Here is a 15764-nt window from a genome sequence, read left to right on the forward strand (position 1 = left end):
TTATAATTATTGATTACAAACCAAATTTATTGCCAAATTTTATCAATTTTATCATTTTGAAAGAAGAGCGAGTTCTTCAGGTAATTTTTTAATTTCTGCCATGTGGACATCTTTGGCATGGGAGGAATAATTGCACCTTTAATAATGACCTGAAACTTAACAAGGGAATCCACTTAAGGCTCCATATGATTATATGTAAGACCTTTGTATTACTGCCTGCATGCTTTAGGAAATTCAGTAATCCACCATGGTCATTTTAGCTTTTTTTGCTCTTTTGAAGCTTTGATTGATTATGGTGAAAACTCTTTGTGGGATTATTATTGTTTCTTTCTGACATGATTACTTGCAAAAATACAAGGACCGTTATGTAGAAGACAAACGTTGGTTTGGAACTTGCAGGAAACAGCAGAACCACATTTTCACACCCCAAATTTTATATTAAGCAATTTCATTGAAGGATTGAGGAAATCTACAAATTTATACACTCGAAACTAGGCCTTACAATCTCATGCTTTCTCTTTTTACAGTGCCCGAGTGGCAGAATTTCAAATACTAATATCTTTAGGCAAACTAATTTAGTGCTGATCTTACAAAAGCATCATATGGATGAGCACAGTGGCTTCTTTACTAGTCTGGAAATTCACCCTCCTGGAACAAAACTCAGGCCAATAAGAGTATTCTGCCTGGAGAGAAAACTTCTCTTTTTTTCCCCTGTTTCCCAGCCCTCTGTCATGCTTTCTGAAACGTGCCAAAATTTTAGAAGAGAGCCACTCAAACTGGTGAAGGCTCGCTCACTTCTTCAATGTGCATGAGTGACTGGGAAATCCAGTTGTGGCAGGCAATTACATGCCATATTGAAAGCTATGATGAGATTACTATGAACTTTATAAGCTCCCAACCTGGAAGAAGAATCGTTAGGATTTAGGTAGACTACATTAAGCATTTCCCCCATCTGAGCTGCTGCAGGCTTGGTTTGGAAGGACGCCACTTCCAAAATCTCCATCCAAGCTCATTTGCTGGACTTCTTGTGGAGACAGGATCTTGATGCAGCGGACACAGTTCACAAACTCTCTGAAATACACAAAATATAAAAAATTTAAGAGATGCAGACTAACAATGTTGACAAATTTGGAGATTTACAGGTCCGGTTTACATATCTAGGAGATAACTTAATGCACATTCAATCATATGTTGACAAATTTGGAGATTTACAAGTCCGATTAAAATATTTAGGAGATAGCTTAATGCACATTCAACGACGAGATAAATTTTGACAAGGCTCCTATACTTCTGATTTTAGATGTTCCATGTCATAAGTGGATTTCCTTAGGTCAATGAAACTGAGCACCATCTCACGTTACTTAAAATACGACCGACAAATTATTTCCTGCTGTGAAAACAATGCCAATATTGAAAGAAGTACCAGATTATGCCATGATCATTTCCACAAACAGAATGCGGAAACAAACAAGCATAGACAAAAAGTTGTGTTCTCCCGAACACAAAGGAGATTTGCCACAACTAGGCATAAATCTGCAGCAATTTCCCATCTCAGGAAACAGCATTAGATAAAAAAGAATGAATGAAATCAACAGAAATCAGATTCAGGATTAGAGGGGATTGTGTTGGAGTGGGCCGTGTGTGGCTTGAATTGCCACAAGCCCACGTCCACTTTAAGTTGGTCTCTTTTGACCGAATTTCACAAGGAATAGCAATTCCAAAAAGCAGCCGACTTTGACATATATATATATATTATATTTGTAGTGTAGCCGTGTGAGATTAAAAAGAGAGAAATCCTAATTAACCTAGTGAGCAAGCCACATGAGAGAAAATAGAGAAAAGAGAGGCAGTCAGCTTCTATTATTATTTTTTATGTGAGAGAGTGCTAGGGTGTAATTGGGATTTGGGTTTCTTGAGAGTGTTCTTGTGCACTATTGTATTTTCCCTGATAATAGTGAAATCCCTGCAACTCCGTGGACGTAGGCAAATTGCCGAACCACGTAAATATTGTCTTGTGCGTGTGATTATTTTTCTTTGGCGTGTGTTTTCTCTATTTATTTTGTTTCTCACAGGTTGGGATTTTTGGTTAAATTCCCTACAACTGGTATCAGAGCCTAGGGTTAGGTTTAAGTGAGAGCAATGGCAGAGGAAGCAGGAAAGGCGTCTGGAATAGAAAAGTTTGATGGCACAGACTTCGCGTATTGGAGGATGCAGATTGAGGATTACCTTTATGGGAGGAAATTGCATCAACCGCTTCTAGGGGAAAAACCTGAGGCTATGAAGGCTGAGGAATGGGCTCTTCTTGACAGACAGGTACTAGGAGTTATCAGGTTAACTCTGTCTAGGTCTGTTGCACACAATGTTGTAAAGGAGAAGACCACAGCAGATCTGATGAAGGCTTTGTCTGGTATGTATGAAAAGCCGTCAGCAAACAATAAGGTGCACTTGATGAAGAAACTGTTCAATCTGAAGATGGCAGAGAATGCATCAGTAGCACAACATCTGAATGAATTTAATACTATCACAAATCAATTATCGTCTGTAGAAATTGATTTTGATGATGAGATTCGTGCTCTGATCGTCTTGGCTTCTTTGCCAAACAGTTGGGAGGCAATGAGGATGGCAGTAAGCAATTCTACAGGAAAGGAAAAACTCAAGTACAATGATATACGAGATTTAATTCTGGCTGAGGAGATTCGCAGAAAAGATGCAGGTGAATCCTCAGGATCTGGTTCTGCCCTAAACCTTGAGACAAGAGGCAGAGGTAATAACAGAAATTCAAATCGGGGCAGATCAAAATCCAGAAATTCTAATCGGAACAGAAGTAAATCTAGATCAGGCCAACAAGTACAATGCTGGAATTGTGGGAAAACAGGTCACTTTAGGAATCAATGCAAAAGTCCTAAGAAGAAGAATGAAGATGATTCAGCTAATGCTGTAACAGAAGAGGTACAGGATGCATTACTTCTTGCAGTAGACAGTCCACTTGATGATTGGGTTTTGGATTCAGGAGCTTCGTTTCATACCACTCCACACCGAGAAATCATACATAATTATGTTGCAGGTGATTTTGGTAAGGTGTATTTGGCTGATGGTTCAGCCTTGGATGTTGTGGGTATGGGAGATGTTCGAATATTGTTGCCCAATGGGTCTGTTTGGTTACTAGAGAAGATTCGACATATTCCTGACCTAAGGAGGAATCTGATTTCTGTTGGACAACTTGATGATGAAGGACATGCAATACTATTTGTTGGTGGTACTTGGAAGGTTACAAAGGGAGCTAGGGTATTGGCTCGTGGAAAGAAGACTGGTACTCTGTACATGACCTCAAGTCCAAGAGACACAATTGCAGTTGCTGATGCAAGTACTAATACAAGCCTATGGCACCGCAGACTTGGTCATATGAGTGAGAAAGGGATGAAGATGCTGTTGTCAAAAGGAAAACTACCAGAATTGAAGTCCATTGATTTTGACATGTGTGAAAGTTGCATCTTAGGAAAGCAGAAAAAGGTGAGTTTCTTGAAAACTGGCAGGACACCAAAGGCTGAAAAATTGGAGTTAGTACACACTGATTTGTGGGGGCCTTCTCCGGTTGCATCCCTTGGAGGTTCAAGGTACTACATCACTTTCATTGATGACTCAAGTAGAAAGGTATGGGTTTATTTTCTGAAAAATAAATCAGATGTATTTGAAACCTTTAAGAAGTGGAAGGCCATGGTTGAGACAGAAACAGGTTTGAAAGTAAAATGTTTGAGGTCAGATAATGGAGGAGAGTACATAGATGGAGGGTTCAGTGAGTATTGTGCTGCACAAGGAATTAGGATGGAGAAGACCATTCCTGGGACACCACAGCAGAATGGTGTGGCTGAGCGCATGAATAGAACTCTCAATGAGCGTGCTAGGAGTATGAGGTTGCATGCTGGACTACCAAAAACTTTTTGGGCTGATGCTGTTAGCACTGCAGCTTACCTGATAAACCGAGGACCTTCAGTTCCCATGGAGTTCAGACTTCCTGAGGAGGTTTGGAGCGGTAAAGAGGTAAAGTTTTCACACTTAAAAGTTTTTGGTTGTGTTTCCTATGTTCATATTGATTCTGATGCTCGTAGTAAACTTGATGCAAAGTCTAAAATATGTTTTTTCATTGGCTATGGTGATGAGAAATTTGGCTATAGGTTTTGGGATGAACAAAACAGGAAAATCATCAGAAGTAGAAATGTGATATTTAATGAACAGGTTATGTACAAGGACAGGTCAACTGTAGTGCCAGATGTTACAGGGATAGATCAAAAGAAATCTGAGTTTGTCAACTTAGATGAATTGACTGAAGGTACTGTCCAGAAAAGGGGTGAAGAAGATAAGGAGAATGTAAATTCACAGGTAGATCTGAGTACACCTGTAGCTGAAGTCCGCAGATCTTCCAGGAACATTAGACCTCCACAGCGTTATTCACCCACTTTAAATTATCTCCTGTTGACTGATGGTGGTGAGCCAGAGTGTTATGATGAAGCCTTGCAAGATGAAAACTCAAGCAAGTGGGAGTTAGCCATGAAAGATGAGATGGATTCCTTGTTGGGGAATCAAACATGGGAACTGACTGAATTGCCAGTAGGAAAGAAGGCTTTGCACAACAAGTGGGTATACAGAATAAAGAATGAGTATGATGGTAGCAAACGTTACAAGGCTAGATTAGTTGTTAAAGGATTCCAGCAGAAGGAAGGCATTGACTACACAGAGATATTTTCTCCAGTTGTGAAGATGTCAACAATCAGACTGGTATTGGGAATGGTGGCTGCAGAAAACTTACATCTTGAGCAGTTAGATGTGAAGACAGCATTCCTTCATGGTGACTTGGAGGAAGATCTTTACATGATTCAGCCAGAAGGGTTCATTGCTCAAGGACAAGAGAATTTAGTATGCAAACTGAGAAAGAGCTTGTATGGCCTAAAACAAGCTCCTAGACAGTGGTACAAGAAATTTGACAGTTCTATGCACAGAATTGGGTTCAAGAGATGTGAAGCTGATCACTGTTGCTATGTTAAGTTTTTTGACAATTCTTACATCATATTACTGTTGTATGTGGATGATATGCTTATTGCAGGGTCTAGCATTGAGGAGATTAATAATCTGAAGAAGCAATTGTCCAAACAGTTTGCAATGAAGGATTTGGGAGCTGCAAAGCAAATCCTTGGTATGAGAATCATTAGAGACAAGGCTAATGGTACATTGAAGCTTTCACAGTCAGAGTATGTGAAGAAAGTTCTCAGCAGGTTCAACATGAATGAAGCTAAACCAGTGAGCACACCCTTGGGTAGTCATTTCAAACTAAGCAAAGAACAATCACCGAAGACAGAAGAAGAAAGGGACCACATGAGCAAGGTGCCCTATGCCTCAGCTATTGGCAGCTTGATGTATGCTATGGTGTGTACAAGGCCAGACATTGCACATGCAGTGGGAGTTGTGAGCAGATTCATGAGTAGGCCTGGAAAGCAGCATTGGGAGGCAGTCAAGTGGATTCTGAGATATCTGAAGGGTTCATCAGATACATGTCTTTGCTTCACAGGTGCAAGTTTGAAACTGCAGGGTTATGTAGATGCTGATTTTGCTGGTGATATTGATAGTAGAAAGAGTACTACTGGGTTTGTTTTTACTCTGGGTGGTACAGCTATATCATGGGCTTCAAATCTACAGAAGATTGTTACTTTGTCTACTACAGAAGCTGAGTATGTTGCAGCAACTGAAGCTGGAAAGGAGATGATTTGGCTACATGGTTTCTTAGAAGAATTGGGTAAGAAGCAGGAGATGGGCATTCTACACAGTGACAGTCAGAGTGCAATCTTTCTTGCCAAGAATTCGGTTTTTCATTCAAAGTCGAAGCACATACAAACAAAATACCACTTTATCCGTTACCTTGTTGAAGATAAACTGGTAATGCTTGAGAAGATTTGTGGATCTAAGAACCCGGCAGACATGTTGACTAAGGGTGTTACTATTGAGAAGTTGAAGCTGTGCGCAGCTTCAATTGGTCTTCTAGCTTGAGGACAGGAGGATGAGTTGCAGGGATGAAGGACTATGTTATGGAGGATTGTGGCTGATGTTTGCAGCTTGTGAGCCCTTAAGGGCTAAGGTGGAGCTGATGGAGGAGTTTGCTCATGTAGCTTGATCAATTCAAGCCAAGGTGGAGATTTGTTGAAGTGGGCCGTGTGGCTTGAATTGCCACAAGCCCACGTCGGTCCTTAGTTGCCAAATCCTATTTGTAATAGGAAACCTTTTTTCTTTTTGTCTCTACCGACTTTAACATATACATATATATATATATATATATTGTATTAAGTGCAAGCAGGTGTAGCCGTGTGAGATTAAAAGAAAAAGAGTGATTCCAATTAACCTAGCCGCATGAGAGAAAATAGAGAAAAAAGAGGCAGCCAGCTTCTATTATTATTTTTTATGTGAGAGAGTGCTAGGGTGTAATTGGGATTTGGGTTTCTTGAGAGTGTTCTTGTGCACTATTGTATTTTCCCTGATAATAGTGAAATCCCTGCAACTCCGTGGACGTAGGCAAATTGCCGAACCACGTAAATATTGTCTTGTGCGTGTGATTATTTTTCTTTAGCGTGTGTTTTCTCTATTTATTTTGTTTCTCACAGGTTGGGATTTTTGGTTAAATTCCCTACAGATTGATGGTCAGTGGCAATGGGTATGGAAAAGCAACAAAAAGTACGGAAAAATGAAACTAAAGTCTTTAATCTTACTAAAAGACCTGTTGCCTTCCATAAAACAAAAGGCTGATTAATTTAAAATCTGAAATAATAGGAGTACTAGGGGTGGCCACCCTTAGCTTGTAAAGTATATGAATTATAACTTTGCTTCCTATTCTTCTGGGGTAATTATTAAAATGTAAAATACCAACCCATCTGATGTGGTGTGGTCTGTGTGGACACCAAAAGTTCTATATTAAAAATGATTGATTTTATTGGACCTAATTGATCATGATTGATGTTGATGGATGATGGATGATGAGACTTTTAGGATTTAATTTTCTTTCATTTTGCATTTAATGTAATAGATTATAAGTTTTTTCCTTTCCTTGGTAGGTTAGAAATTATTTCCCTTCCTTATATGATGTAATTATGAAGTCTATTTAAAGGCCATAATATGCAGTATTGTAAGCAAACCCTATAAAGTTATTAAATTTGGGTTGGAGTTAATTTTTTCCCAGTGCTTGGTGCTGATTCCGAGCAAACCCAGGTATTGATTCCTAGGTTCCTATCATGCTTGGGCTAACTCCAAGGAGCCCTAGGTGCCGATGCCAAGGTTCTATAAATTTTCCTATTTTATCTGCTTGAAGCTGATGTCGAGCAAACCCTAGGTGTTGAACTTAAAATCCTACCCCTTTATTTTGTACTTACTTTGTTTTCCAAACCTATTCATCCTGCATCATGATGTACAGCCCAAAAGACGTAAAACAATTTTGAACTGCTTGTCAACAGGAAAAAATCATAGACAATTGTTTGTGCATGCACAAAAGAGGGACTCCTCTAATTAGAAAAGGAATGAAGTACTTACTCCCAAGGGTCATCTCCCACTAGGAGAACATCACTTTCATGATCTACATAGACAAGTTTCCAACCTACTCTTTGTCTATCTTCCAACTGTCCCTCTATGCCGAACATTCGAGCCAGACCATGTTTAAGCTCATCATAACCTGAATATCGCGAGATATCAATGGATCTCCCCACGGCTCCACGTTTGTAAACCTTCACGATAGCATTGGCCTAGTTAAAATCCTAGGCAAATATGAAAAATGACAACATATCACCAGTTGCTGAAAAGTTATATTTAAAGCATCAAACCTTGGTATATGTCCTCATTCGCTGAAACTGTGGTGGGGGGGGCCAAGGACCTCTGTTCAAGAAGCTGCTATCATTTATTGTGGAATCAATTGAGTTAAATGTCATATCGGGAACTCCAAAAGACTGGGAAACCATTGAGGATGAAAGTTCCTGTTGAGCATCTTTTGAGTTTTCATAGTTTGTAATTATGCCTCCTGAAGAGAAATTATTGTGGATATCTTTCCCTAACCCTGTCATGCCCTTTGCTAACAACGGATCAGGGTTCATGGGAATCCCTAGCTGACTTTCAATGTTATTCCCATAGGGAACACTATTCCTAGGATCTGCCTGAACTTCCCCATCCTGACTGGTGTCTCTGAACAACAATGATTGTGGATTGAAGGACACTGGGTTGTTATTCTGCTGTAAATGGACATCATTCTGTGAAAGGCAAACTGAAGTTGTTGACGATGATGTGTCCAAGTAATCTGTCTGGGCAGCAGCACCATTCAGGTATGTTTGTGGAGCAAAAAATCCTTGATTTTGATTCTTAGAGATGTTCAATGAAGGCTTCACATCAGACTTTTGCTGCAAATCTTTAACCAAGTTAGCATTAGATGAAATGGTTTCCAAGGCACTTGGACACAAGATTGTGGCAGCAGAATGAGCCATGTCCTCCCCCATAGCTGTACTTCGATGGGGCATGCCATTCATCACTGGCTGAACCACATTGGGGCAGTTGTTTGTGGAAGGTGAAGTGGAACAAGATGGAAGATCATCAGTAATTGCAGACTGCCCAGCTCCAGCAGTTCCTGTTACTATGCTGCTACCAGCTGTAGATAGCTGATTAGTTGTTGGGGGTAGGGGAAGTCCCATGTGACCAGATATTTCAGGCAGTACACCAGATTGCTGATGTTGAAGCTTTGGCTGCTGCGGTGGATGAGAGAACCGAATATTTGTGTGGCTGTTATTCCTTGTCATCTGATGTGGGATTGACTGAGGGAGTGATGTTGAGGTTGCTTGAGGGACCTCTAGAATTTGGGTGGGTGTCAGAGGCCTAGAGAAGTTCTGCGACATATCAAACAGCTGCCTCTGTGGATCTTGGAGTTGTGTAAATTGAGCAGGCTGTTGCAGAGCTGACTGCTGTGCTAGAAGTGATTGCTGCTGCTGCTGCTGTTGAAGCTTCTGAAATAGTTGAATTTGAATCTGATTTTCAGACATTTGCAACTGTTGGTTTACTTGGTCAGGCAGCTGCGGTTGAATAAGGTTTTGCTGCTGATTCTGACCCATACTTTGTTGTTGATGCTGTTGTTGATGCTGCTGCGGCTGCAGGTTCTGATTAACACTTCTATGAGGCTGGTGGTTTTGAACAGATGGCTGCTGCTGAAGGATATTATTAGTTTGGACTAGTGACTGAGGCTGCAGCATTTGGGCTTGAACTTGACTTGAAGGTAGAGTTTGATTTACCACATTTTGCCTAGATTGTTGAGTAATATCACCTAACTGTTGCTGTGATTGAATAACAGATCCTAATGGATTCAATGTGGACGGTGGCTTTGGGAGATGGTCAGGCTGTTGTGCTTGCTGAGGTAGCCTCTGGCAATTGAACTGCATGTTGTTTGTCTGAGGTATTTGTGGTGCAGACAAGCCTAATTGACGGGAAAGATCTGTGCCAGAAAGGTTTTGCAAAACAGATCCGGACATGGAATGCATGTAATTTGGCTGTATCGTGTTAGCCAGGGAAGGGTTTTGCTGCATGTTCATCCACTGGACTAAACTTAAACCAGGCAGAGCCTGAGGATCTCTCATGCCGATATCATCACCAATCCAAGGCATTGTCCTCCTGAATAAATTGTCTAAATCTGATGATTCATCATCTGCAAAAGTAAAACCAAGGTCAGTCAACTTTCCTCTCACTACAACAGATAGCAGTGTCCTTTTCTTTTCTGTTTTGGCCATTGATTAATTTTTCAAAGTTACAAGACTATGTCAGAAAAAGAATGAGAAGCCTCCTGAAGATTTCAATTATCAGCTTAAGGCATTTCTCACAATACAAGATTCAACAGACCACATAGATACCTTCAAAGGTCAAAGTCCTAACACAATTTAAGATTGCCATCCAATCAAGGAACTATTTTTTGAAATCATGAATGACAACAAAATAATAGACTTAAAATTTTAAATAAAGGTGTTAACAATATTTAAGTTTGGTGCAGCACATTTTGTACCTGGCATTCCTGGTTGCCTTGGACGCTTTGATCTGAAGTATGGAGGGGGACAGATAAAAAATGGAGCAGTCACTGGTTCAATTTCCCAGATTGACACCCGGTTACGCCTTTCCCCAGCTGTTGACTCATCCCAACCAACCTGTTCAAGGATTTGTGAGTGATTACAGGGAATAATCTACAATATTTATAATGTAAATATGTTGATTAGAAAAGCAAAAACATGCTAGAATTTCTACCTGCAAATTACGCCACTGTGAGTTCTTCCATCTAACAGGATCAAGATCACTGATACCTGTAATTGTACCCATATACCTGCAGAAGAAATGCTTTTTGTCTTTAAGACCAACATCCTTCCAGTTCAAGTAAAATTCCAAACCAAATTTCTTCAAATCCAAGAATGCCATTTGGCTTCTCATTTTTAATAAACTTGACCAACTATTCGAGGTCAAGGCTAGAGTTGAATATGATATAATGAACCTAAAGATCCAAGTGCCAAACTCTCTATCTTTTGTAATTTGAAATAAACAGAAATTTATCTTATTTTCCTACATCAAGCCCTCATCAGTATTCAACACTAGCAACATTAAGCAAAATCCCCCGATAACACAAATGCAATGTCATTGTCAACATCTAGAGTAACAATAAAGACTCAAATACAACTACCTTCTTGTTCCTGACTCTTCTGTTTCAAACATCATTCGAAAGCGCATGCCAAGTGATATTTGGTTGCTATAGACAGCCTTGTAGTACTTGGCTAATGGGATAACAAACTCTGAAGGACTTGCCCTGCACATTCAAAGAATATTTCAGTTCAGTTTAATTTCTCAGAGTGTAGAAAATTAATCCAGGTGACATAACTAAGGGGATGCACTCAAAACCTTATTAAAAAATTGTAAGAAGCACTTATCAAGGAAAAAAATTACAGAAAAGAAAATGAAAGACAATAACCTGGGATTATAAAACACAGTGAAGGGGCTATTGTTTGCTGCAGCATGAGCTGCTGCTGCCAGAATCCCTATATGCATACTATCACTTGACAATACTGATGATGATAGATTGGTGGGTTGCCTGTTAGCCCGTCTAATGCCCAATAGAAGCTGCTGCTTTTCATCCCTGCTCCCAAGCATTATACATCATATCATTGATTGAAGGGTATTTGTTAAAATCAGAAATTTAAAAGAAAAAATCAAAAGAATTGCAATTCATCACCATTACCTAATGAATAAAACAGAGTCACCAGCAAAAAGCCTCTTTCCACTAACAAATAGGCTCCATCCAGTCGTAAGCAAATGACGTTTTGGTTGTCCTGGGGTGAAGGGAAACCAAGAGTTGGAAGCAGATGTTTAGAAATGGAATGACAGAGAAAACATGATGATTATAGGTAAAGACAATTTTAAGGGTTCAACTGCTAAGCTTTCGAATGGTTGCAAAGAAAACATACCACGATAGATATGGCGGAAAGTCCATACATTATCATGCAAATCCCTAGCAATAAGTTCTTGAGCAGGTGGTTGCATGGAGAAATCCTAGACAAAAACAGAAGCAAGATTAAAATTCTAAACTATGCAGTAAACCTTTAGAATAAAGGGAAATGCTTACAAGAGGAGGGAAAATTTTCTCTGCTGCACGGCGTGGCACGGAGAACCCTCCATGAGTGCTTGTATCACTTGCTGTCAATGTTTTGCAGAAAAAATCTGGTTGCGGTTTATTTGTCTTGAGTGCAAGATCAGATCTCAACAATGACTCCTTGTCAAACTGAATACAAAACTTGACAGATTCAGATTAAGTTCGCAACATGGACATACTTTCTCTTTAGCTTAGCAAAAATCTTATGCTATCATATATTTTAAAGGCATCTACACAGTTTTGATACAGAATAAAGATGCTAGTCCGTTAGAGTCAAGTCCTTAGTCCTTACAGAAGGAACCGGCTGAAGTGTCATCTGAGCATAAACTTCATCTGTTTCTGGATCCGCCTAATCATTCACACATGAAAAAAATTGACAAACTTAAGAATGATATCAATCTGCTAGAAAGCTAAAAGTTAAAAAGCCACATAAAGCCTGCCATACATGCAGAGTAACATTGTGAAGGAGACAAAGTAGCTTTGAGGGAAGATTTGGGTAGTTTGGGATTTGTGCATCCACATCCTTCTTCATAGAAGCTGCCACCTGAAACCAGTATGTCAATCTCAAGTCAGGACATAGACTAAGTGTTCATTTCACTTTGCTTTTTACCGACTTGCTTAAAGCAAGTAAAGGTACAGTTGTATCTGGAAAAATTGAAGCTTTAAATATCCATACATAAGTAAATAAGCTAATAAGCAATACCAAACTAGCTTAAAAAAAAAAAAAAAACAGAGAGAAGATATCTTTTTTAAGAAAGCACCAAGTTCTTTTTATGATACAAACATATAAGAAATAGCATGCATAAAGATCAAAAAAATTCAAGTCAAGAAAGTTTAAGGGTTATTTGACCTTAAACTTTGATGAAATATAAAACAGTGTATAAGTTGCATAAAATTTTTAAAAATTAATAAAATGGTTAAATACATAATAGTTCGGACCAAAAAAATAAATGAAAGAATGTAAAAATAAAAAATTTATACTCATGCCTGTAACACACCAACGTAATGTCAAAGACTCAAAGTGTGGTACTTAAATTGTAAGTATCACATAATTAACCATAAAAAAAAAATAAAAATAAAAAAAGACATTATCTCACTCTAAAGGAAAAATGATATTTACCAACCCAAAAATACCCACTTAAGCAAAATCCCTTAAGACAAATATTTCACCAAACCACTTTATTAGGTGAAGCTAAACACCAGCACAAATAAAAAGGTTTTAATTTTATTTATAAAAATACTAATTAAAGGAAAAGGAAAAAAAAATCCAAAATATTTGCTAAAAATATGCTACAAAGCCAACCTCCATGCCCAATAAAGAAAAGAGAAACAAGAAAAAGGAATTAACAGGGGATTTAAGTATAAAATGGACAAAAACCTCATTCTAACACATTACATGAAAGTTCAATGGGTTAGAACGATGAATAATTATTACCCAATCCTCCCATAATAGTGGATCCCACAAATTAAATTTACCAACGATTTAGGTTCAAATATCTAGATCAACACATTATTCAGTGCTCGCTATCGAAGTACACTTAAGTGGGTCCCATAAATTAAATTTACGGTGAGTCCACCAGTACCTAATAATATTTCTAGCTAATTTATCTACAGTCGCATGACTTATTTAAATAATATACACATGAATAGTCCTATAAATCACGTCTTTTTTAAGTTTTTGTGTAATAGAGAACTAGAAATTATTATTATTGGCTTTATTTTTTATAATATAGATTTGAATAAGAATAGAAATTAGCATTGATTAAAAAGCATTTAAGAGCAGAAATACCAAACCTGTTCACTGTGGCCTTGAGGGAAGTAGACGACGTGGGTCCCAGCCGGCGGTAGGTTCACCAGCGGCCCTGCGCATGCCTGCCATAGCTCTGGGTTTATGCTCTTCTTCTCTCCTCCTGCGCCACGTGTCACCCTCCCCATTCGTCAGTACCCACCCAACAAAATTAAAATTCACAAAAATAAAAACAAAACAAAACTTTGCACTCATCATTTATTAATTAATTCTCTCTATTACTAGCTTCCCGTTTGTTTCCCGAGAAAATCAAAAAAGAGAAAAAAAAAAAACAAAGTTTATAAATAGTCCGTACAAAAACAAACTAAATACTATCTGATCCAAGGTCCACCGATTCTTTCAATGCTAGAGAGAGAAAGATATAGAGAGAGAAAGAGAGAGAGAGAGAGAGATGACCTTCGCAGGAATTGGATGCTGACGTGGCACCATTCGCCGGCGTCTTCATTGTCTTTCTCCGCCAAACTATTTTCCTTCTCTCTCTCTCTCTCTCTCTCTCTCTCTCTCTTTTTGGTTTTCAAGAAATGATCGGATAAAAATTTATCAACGATTCATTTCTAAAAGCTGAAATCAAAAGCTCAGCTGAAAAAAATAAAAAAAGCATCAGATCAGCTCCAACCAAAACCAAAGCAGAAACACCAGTCAAAAATGGAGGCTATAGGTCGCCGGAAAAGGGAGAGCCGACAAGTGAGGGCAAAAAAGAGAAAAAATATATATAAATATATATATATATATATTTTTTGTAGAGAGAGAGAGAAAGAGGAGTTGTGGGTGGTGTATGTTGAGTTTCACAGAGACCAAATGCTGAAATTCTGCCCCCAGTTTTCCCCTACAATCTCCAGACAAGTCCTTTTTTGCTTGCTTGCTTTCTTATCTTTTTTACTTTTTTTTTTCTCTCTCTCTTTCTCTGCTCTTCTTCTCTTTCTCTCTTCTCTTCTCTTCTCTTCTCTTTTCCCAATGCCCTTTTTCTTCACACTCTCTCTCTCTCTCTCTCTCTCTAAAAAAACACTCTCTCTTTTTAATCTTATCTCTCTCTATCTGCTCCTTTTTTTAATATCCTCTCTCTCTATCCTCGGTAATGGCACTGACAATTACATAATACAACTACTTCAATACACACACACGCCTCTCTCTCTCTCTCTCTCTCTCTCTATACGAAGTTGACCTCTTTGAGTTAACCAGTTATTACTTCACTTTCACTCCACTCTTATTTTAATGGTGAAATTAGATTAGCGTCTTTGCATTTTGGTAGTTTTTCGTAGTTTATTTTTATAGTATTTATTAAAATGTATAAAAAAATTTCTAATTTTTAGGTTAAATTTGTAATAAAAAAATTAAAAACAGACTTAATTTTTCAAAAAAAATTAATTTTATTAAAGAATCTGGGCATTTTGTTAATAATACTTTTACGTAAAATATAAAAATGTGTCAAAAAAGTTTTTTTTCATAAAATATTTTTCTAAACCCTTTCCTTAGTATCCGTTAATTTTTTTCATAAATTTTAAAGAACATAAAAACTGAAGAAAATTACCAAACGAACACATAATTATTCATTTTTTTTTATAAATGAGTTATTTGTTGTCCTTTATTCAATTTAGTCTCTCCATTTTTATTTTTATTGTCAACTTATTTTATGTGATTTAATTTTAGTTAATTTAATCATTTATTTTTGTATAAATGAGTCAATTTAGTCTCTCTCTTCAAATCTAATAGAATAATGCTAGAAATACAAATTATTTTACAAAATATTTTACAAACTATTAATGTGGTGAGTAATTATTGATAAATAAAAAAGTTATATTAATTGTAGGTCCAGATGAAAACCAATAAAAGGTTGGTCACATCAACATTTTCTAAAAATGTTGTAAAATAGTTTATGACCGTAACATTACTCAATCTACTGTTAACAAAGATATCATTTAAACATTAATTTTAAAAAAAAATTAATTGAAAGATTCATGAGATGTGTCATTTACTAAATTTTGTTGTTTTTAAGAGTATTATTTTTAAATTAGGCTTTTGTTAGCGAGTGTTCTTATCACAAACCTACAGCATTGAAAAGCTGTAAAAACTAATAAATAAATGTCACTTATTCTAAAAGCAACTTGACTCTCTATAAAAAGTTATTTGACTACATTATATAATTCATTAAAGCATTAGTTAATTAAATTCTTAAAATGATAAATTACATATTTGGTTCTTATCTTTTACATTATATTTTAATTTAATTTCAAACATTTCAATTGTGTCAATTAGTCAATGCCATTATCCTTTACA

The 15764-nt window shown here is 37.5% G+C and overlaps 1 protein-coding gene across 1 annotated transcript; it reads right to left on the reverse strand.

Annotated features, from left to right (window-relative positions):
* Window positions 1-416: 416 nt before the first annotated feature.
* LOC126706752 (auxin response factor 19-like) lies at window positions 417-14514 on the reverse strand. Its single transcript, XM_050406293.1, has 14 exons — window positions 13887-14514; window positions 13478-13593; window positions 12129-12227; window positions 11976-12032; window positions 11657-11812; window positions 11499-11583; window positions 11273-11363; window positions 11006-11170; window positions 10721-10843; window positions 10294-10369; window positions 10058-10196; window positions 7851-9706; window positions 7564-7754; window positions 417-1071 (listed from the first exon to the last, which is right to left on the reverse strand). Exons 1-14 carry the CDS (start codon window positions 13933-13935, stop codon window positions 936-938), a joined length of 3339 nt encoding a protein of 1112 aa, XP_050262250.1. The 5' UTR covers window positions 13936-14514; the 3' UTR covers window positions 417-935.
* Between the last annotated feature and the right edge of the window lie 1250 nt (window positions 14515-15764).

This window comes from Quercus robur, chromosome 11 (genome assembly GCF_932294415.1).
Source record: "Quercus robur chromosome 11, dhQueRobu3.1, whole genome shotgun sequence".
In the NCBI taxonomy this organism is placed as follows: Eukaryota; Viridiplantae; Streptophyta; class Magnoliopsida; order Fagales; family Fagaceae; genus Quercus; species Quercus robur.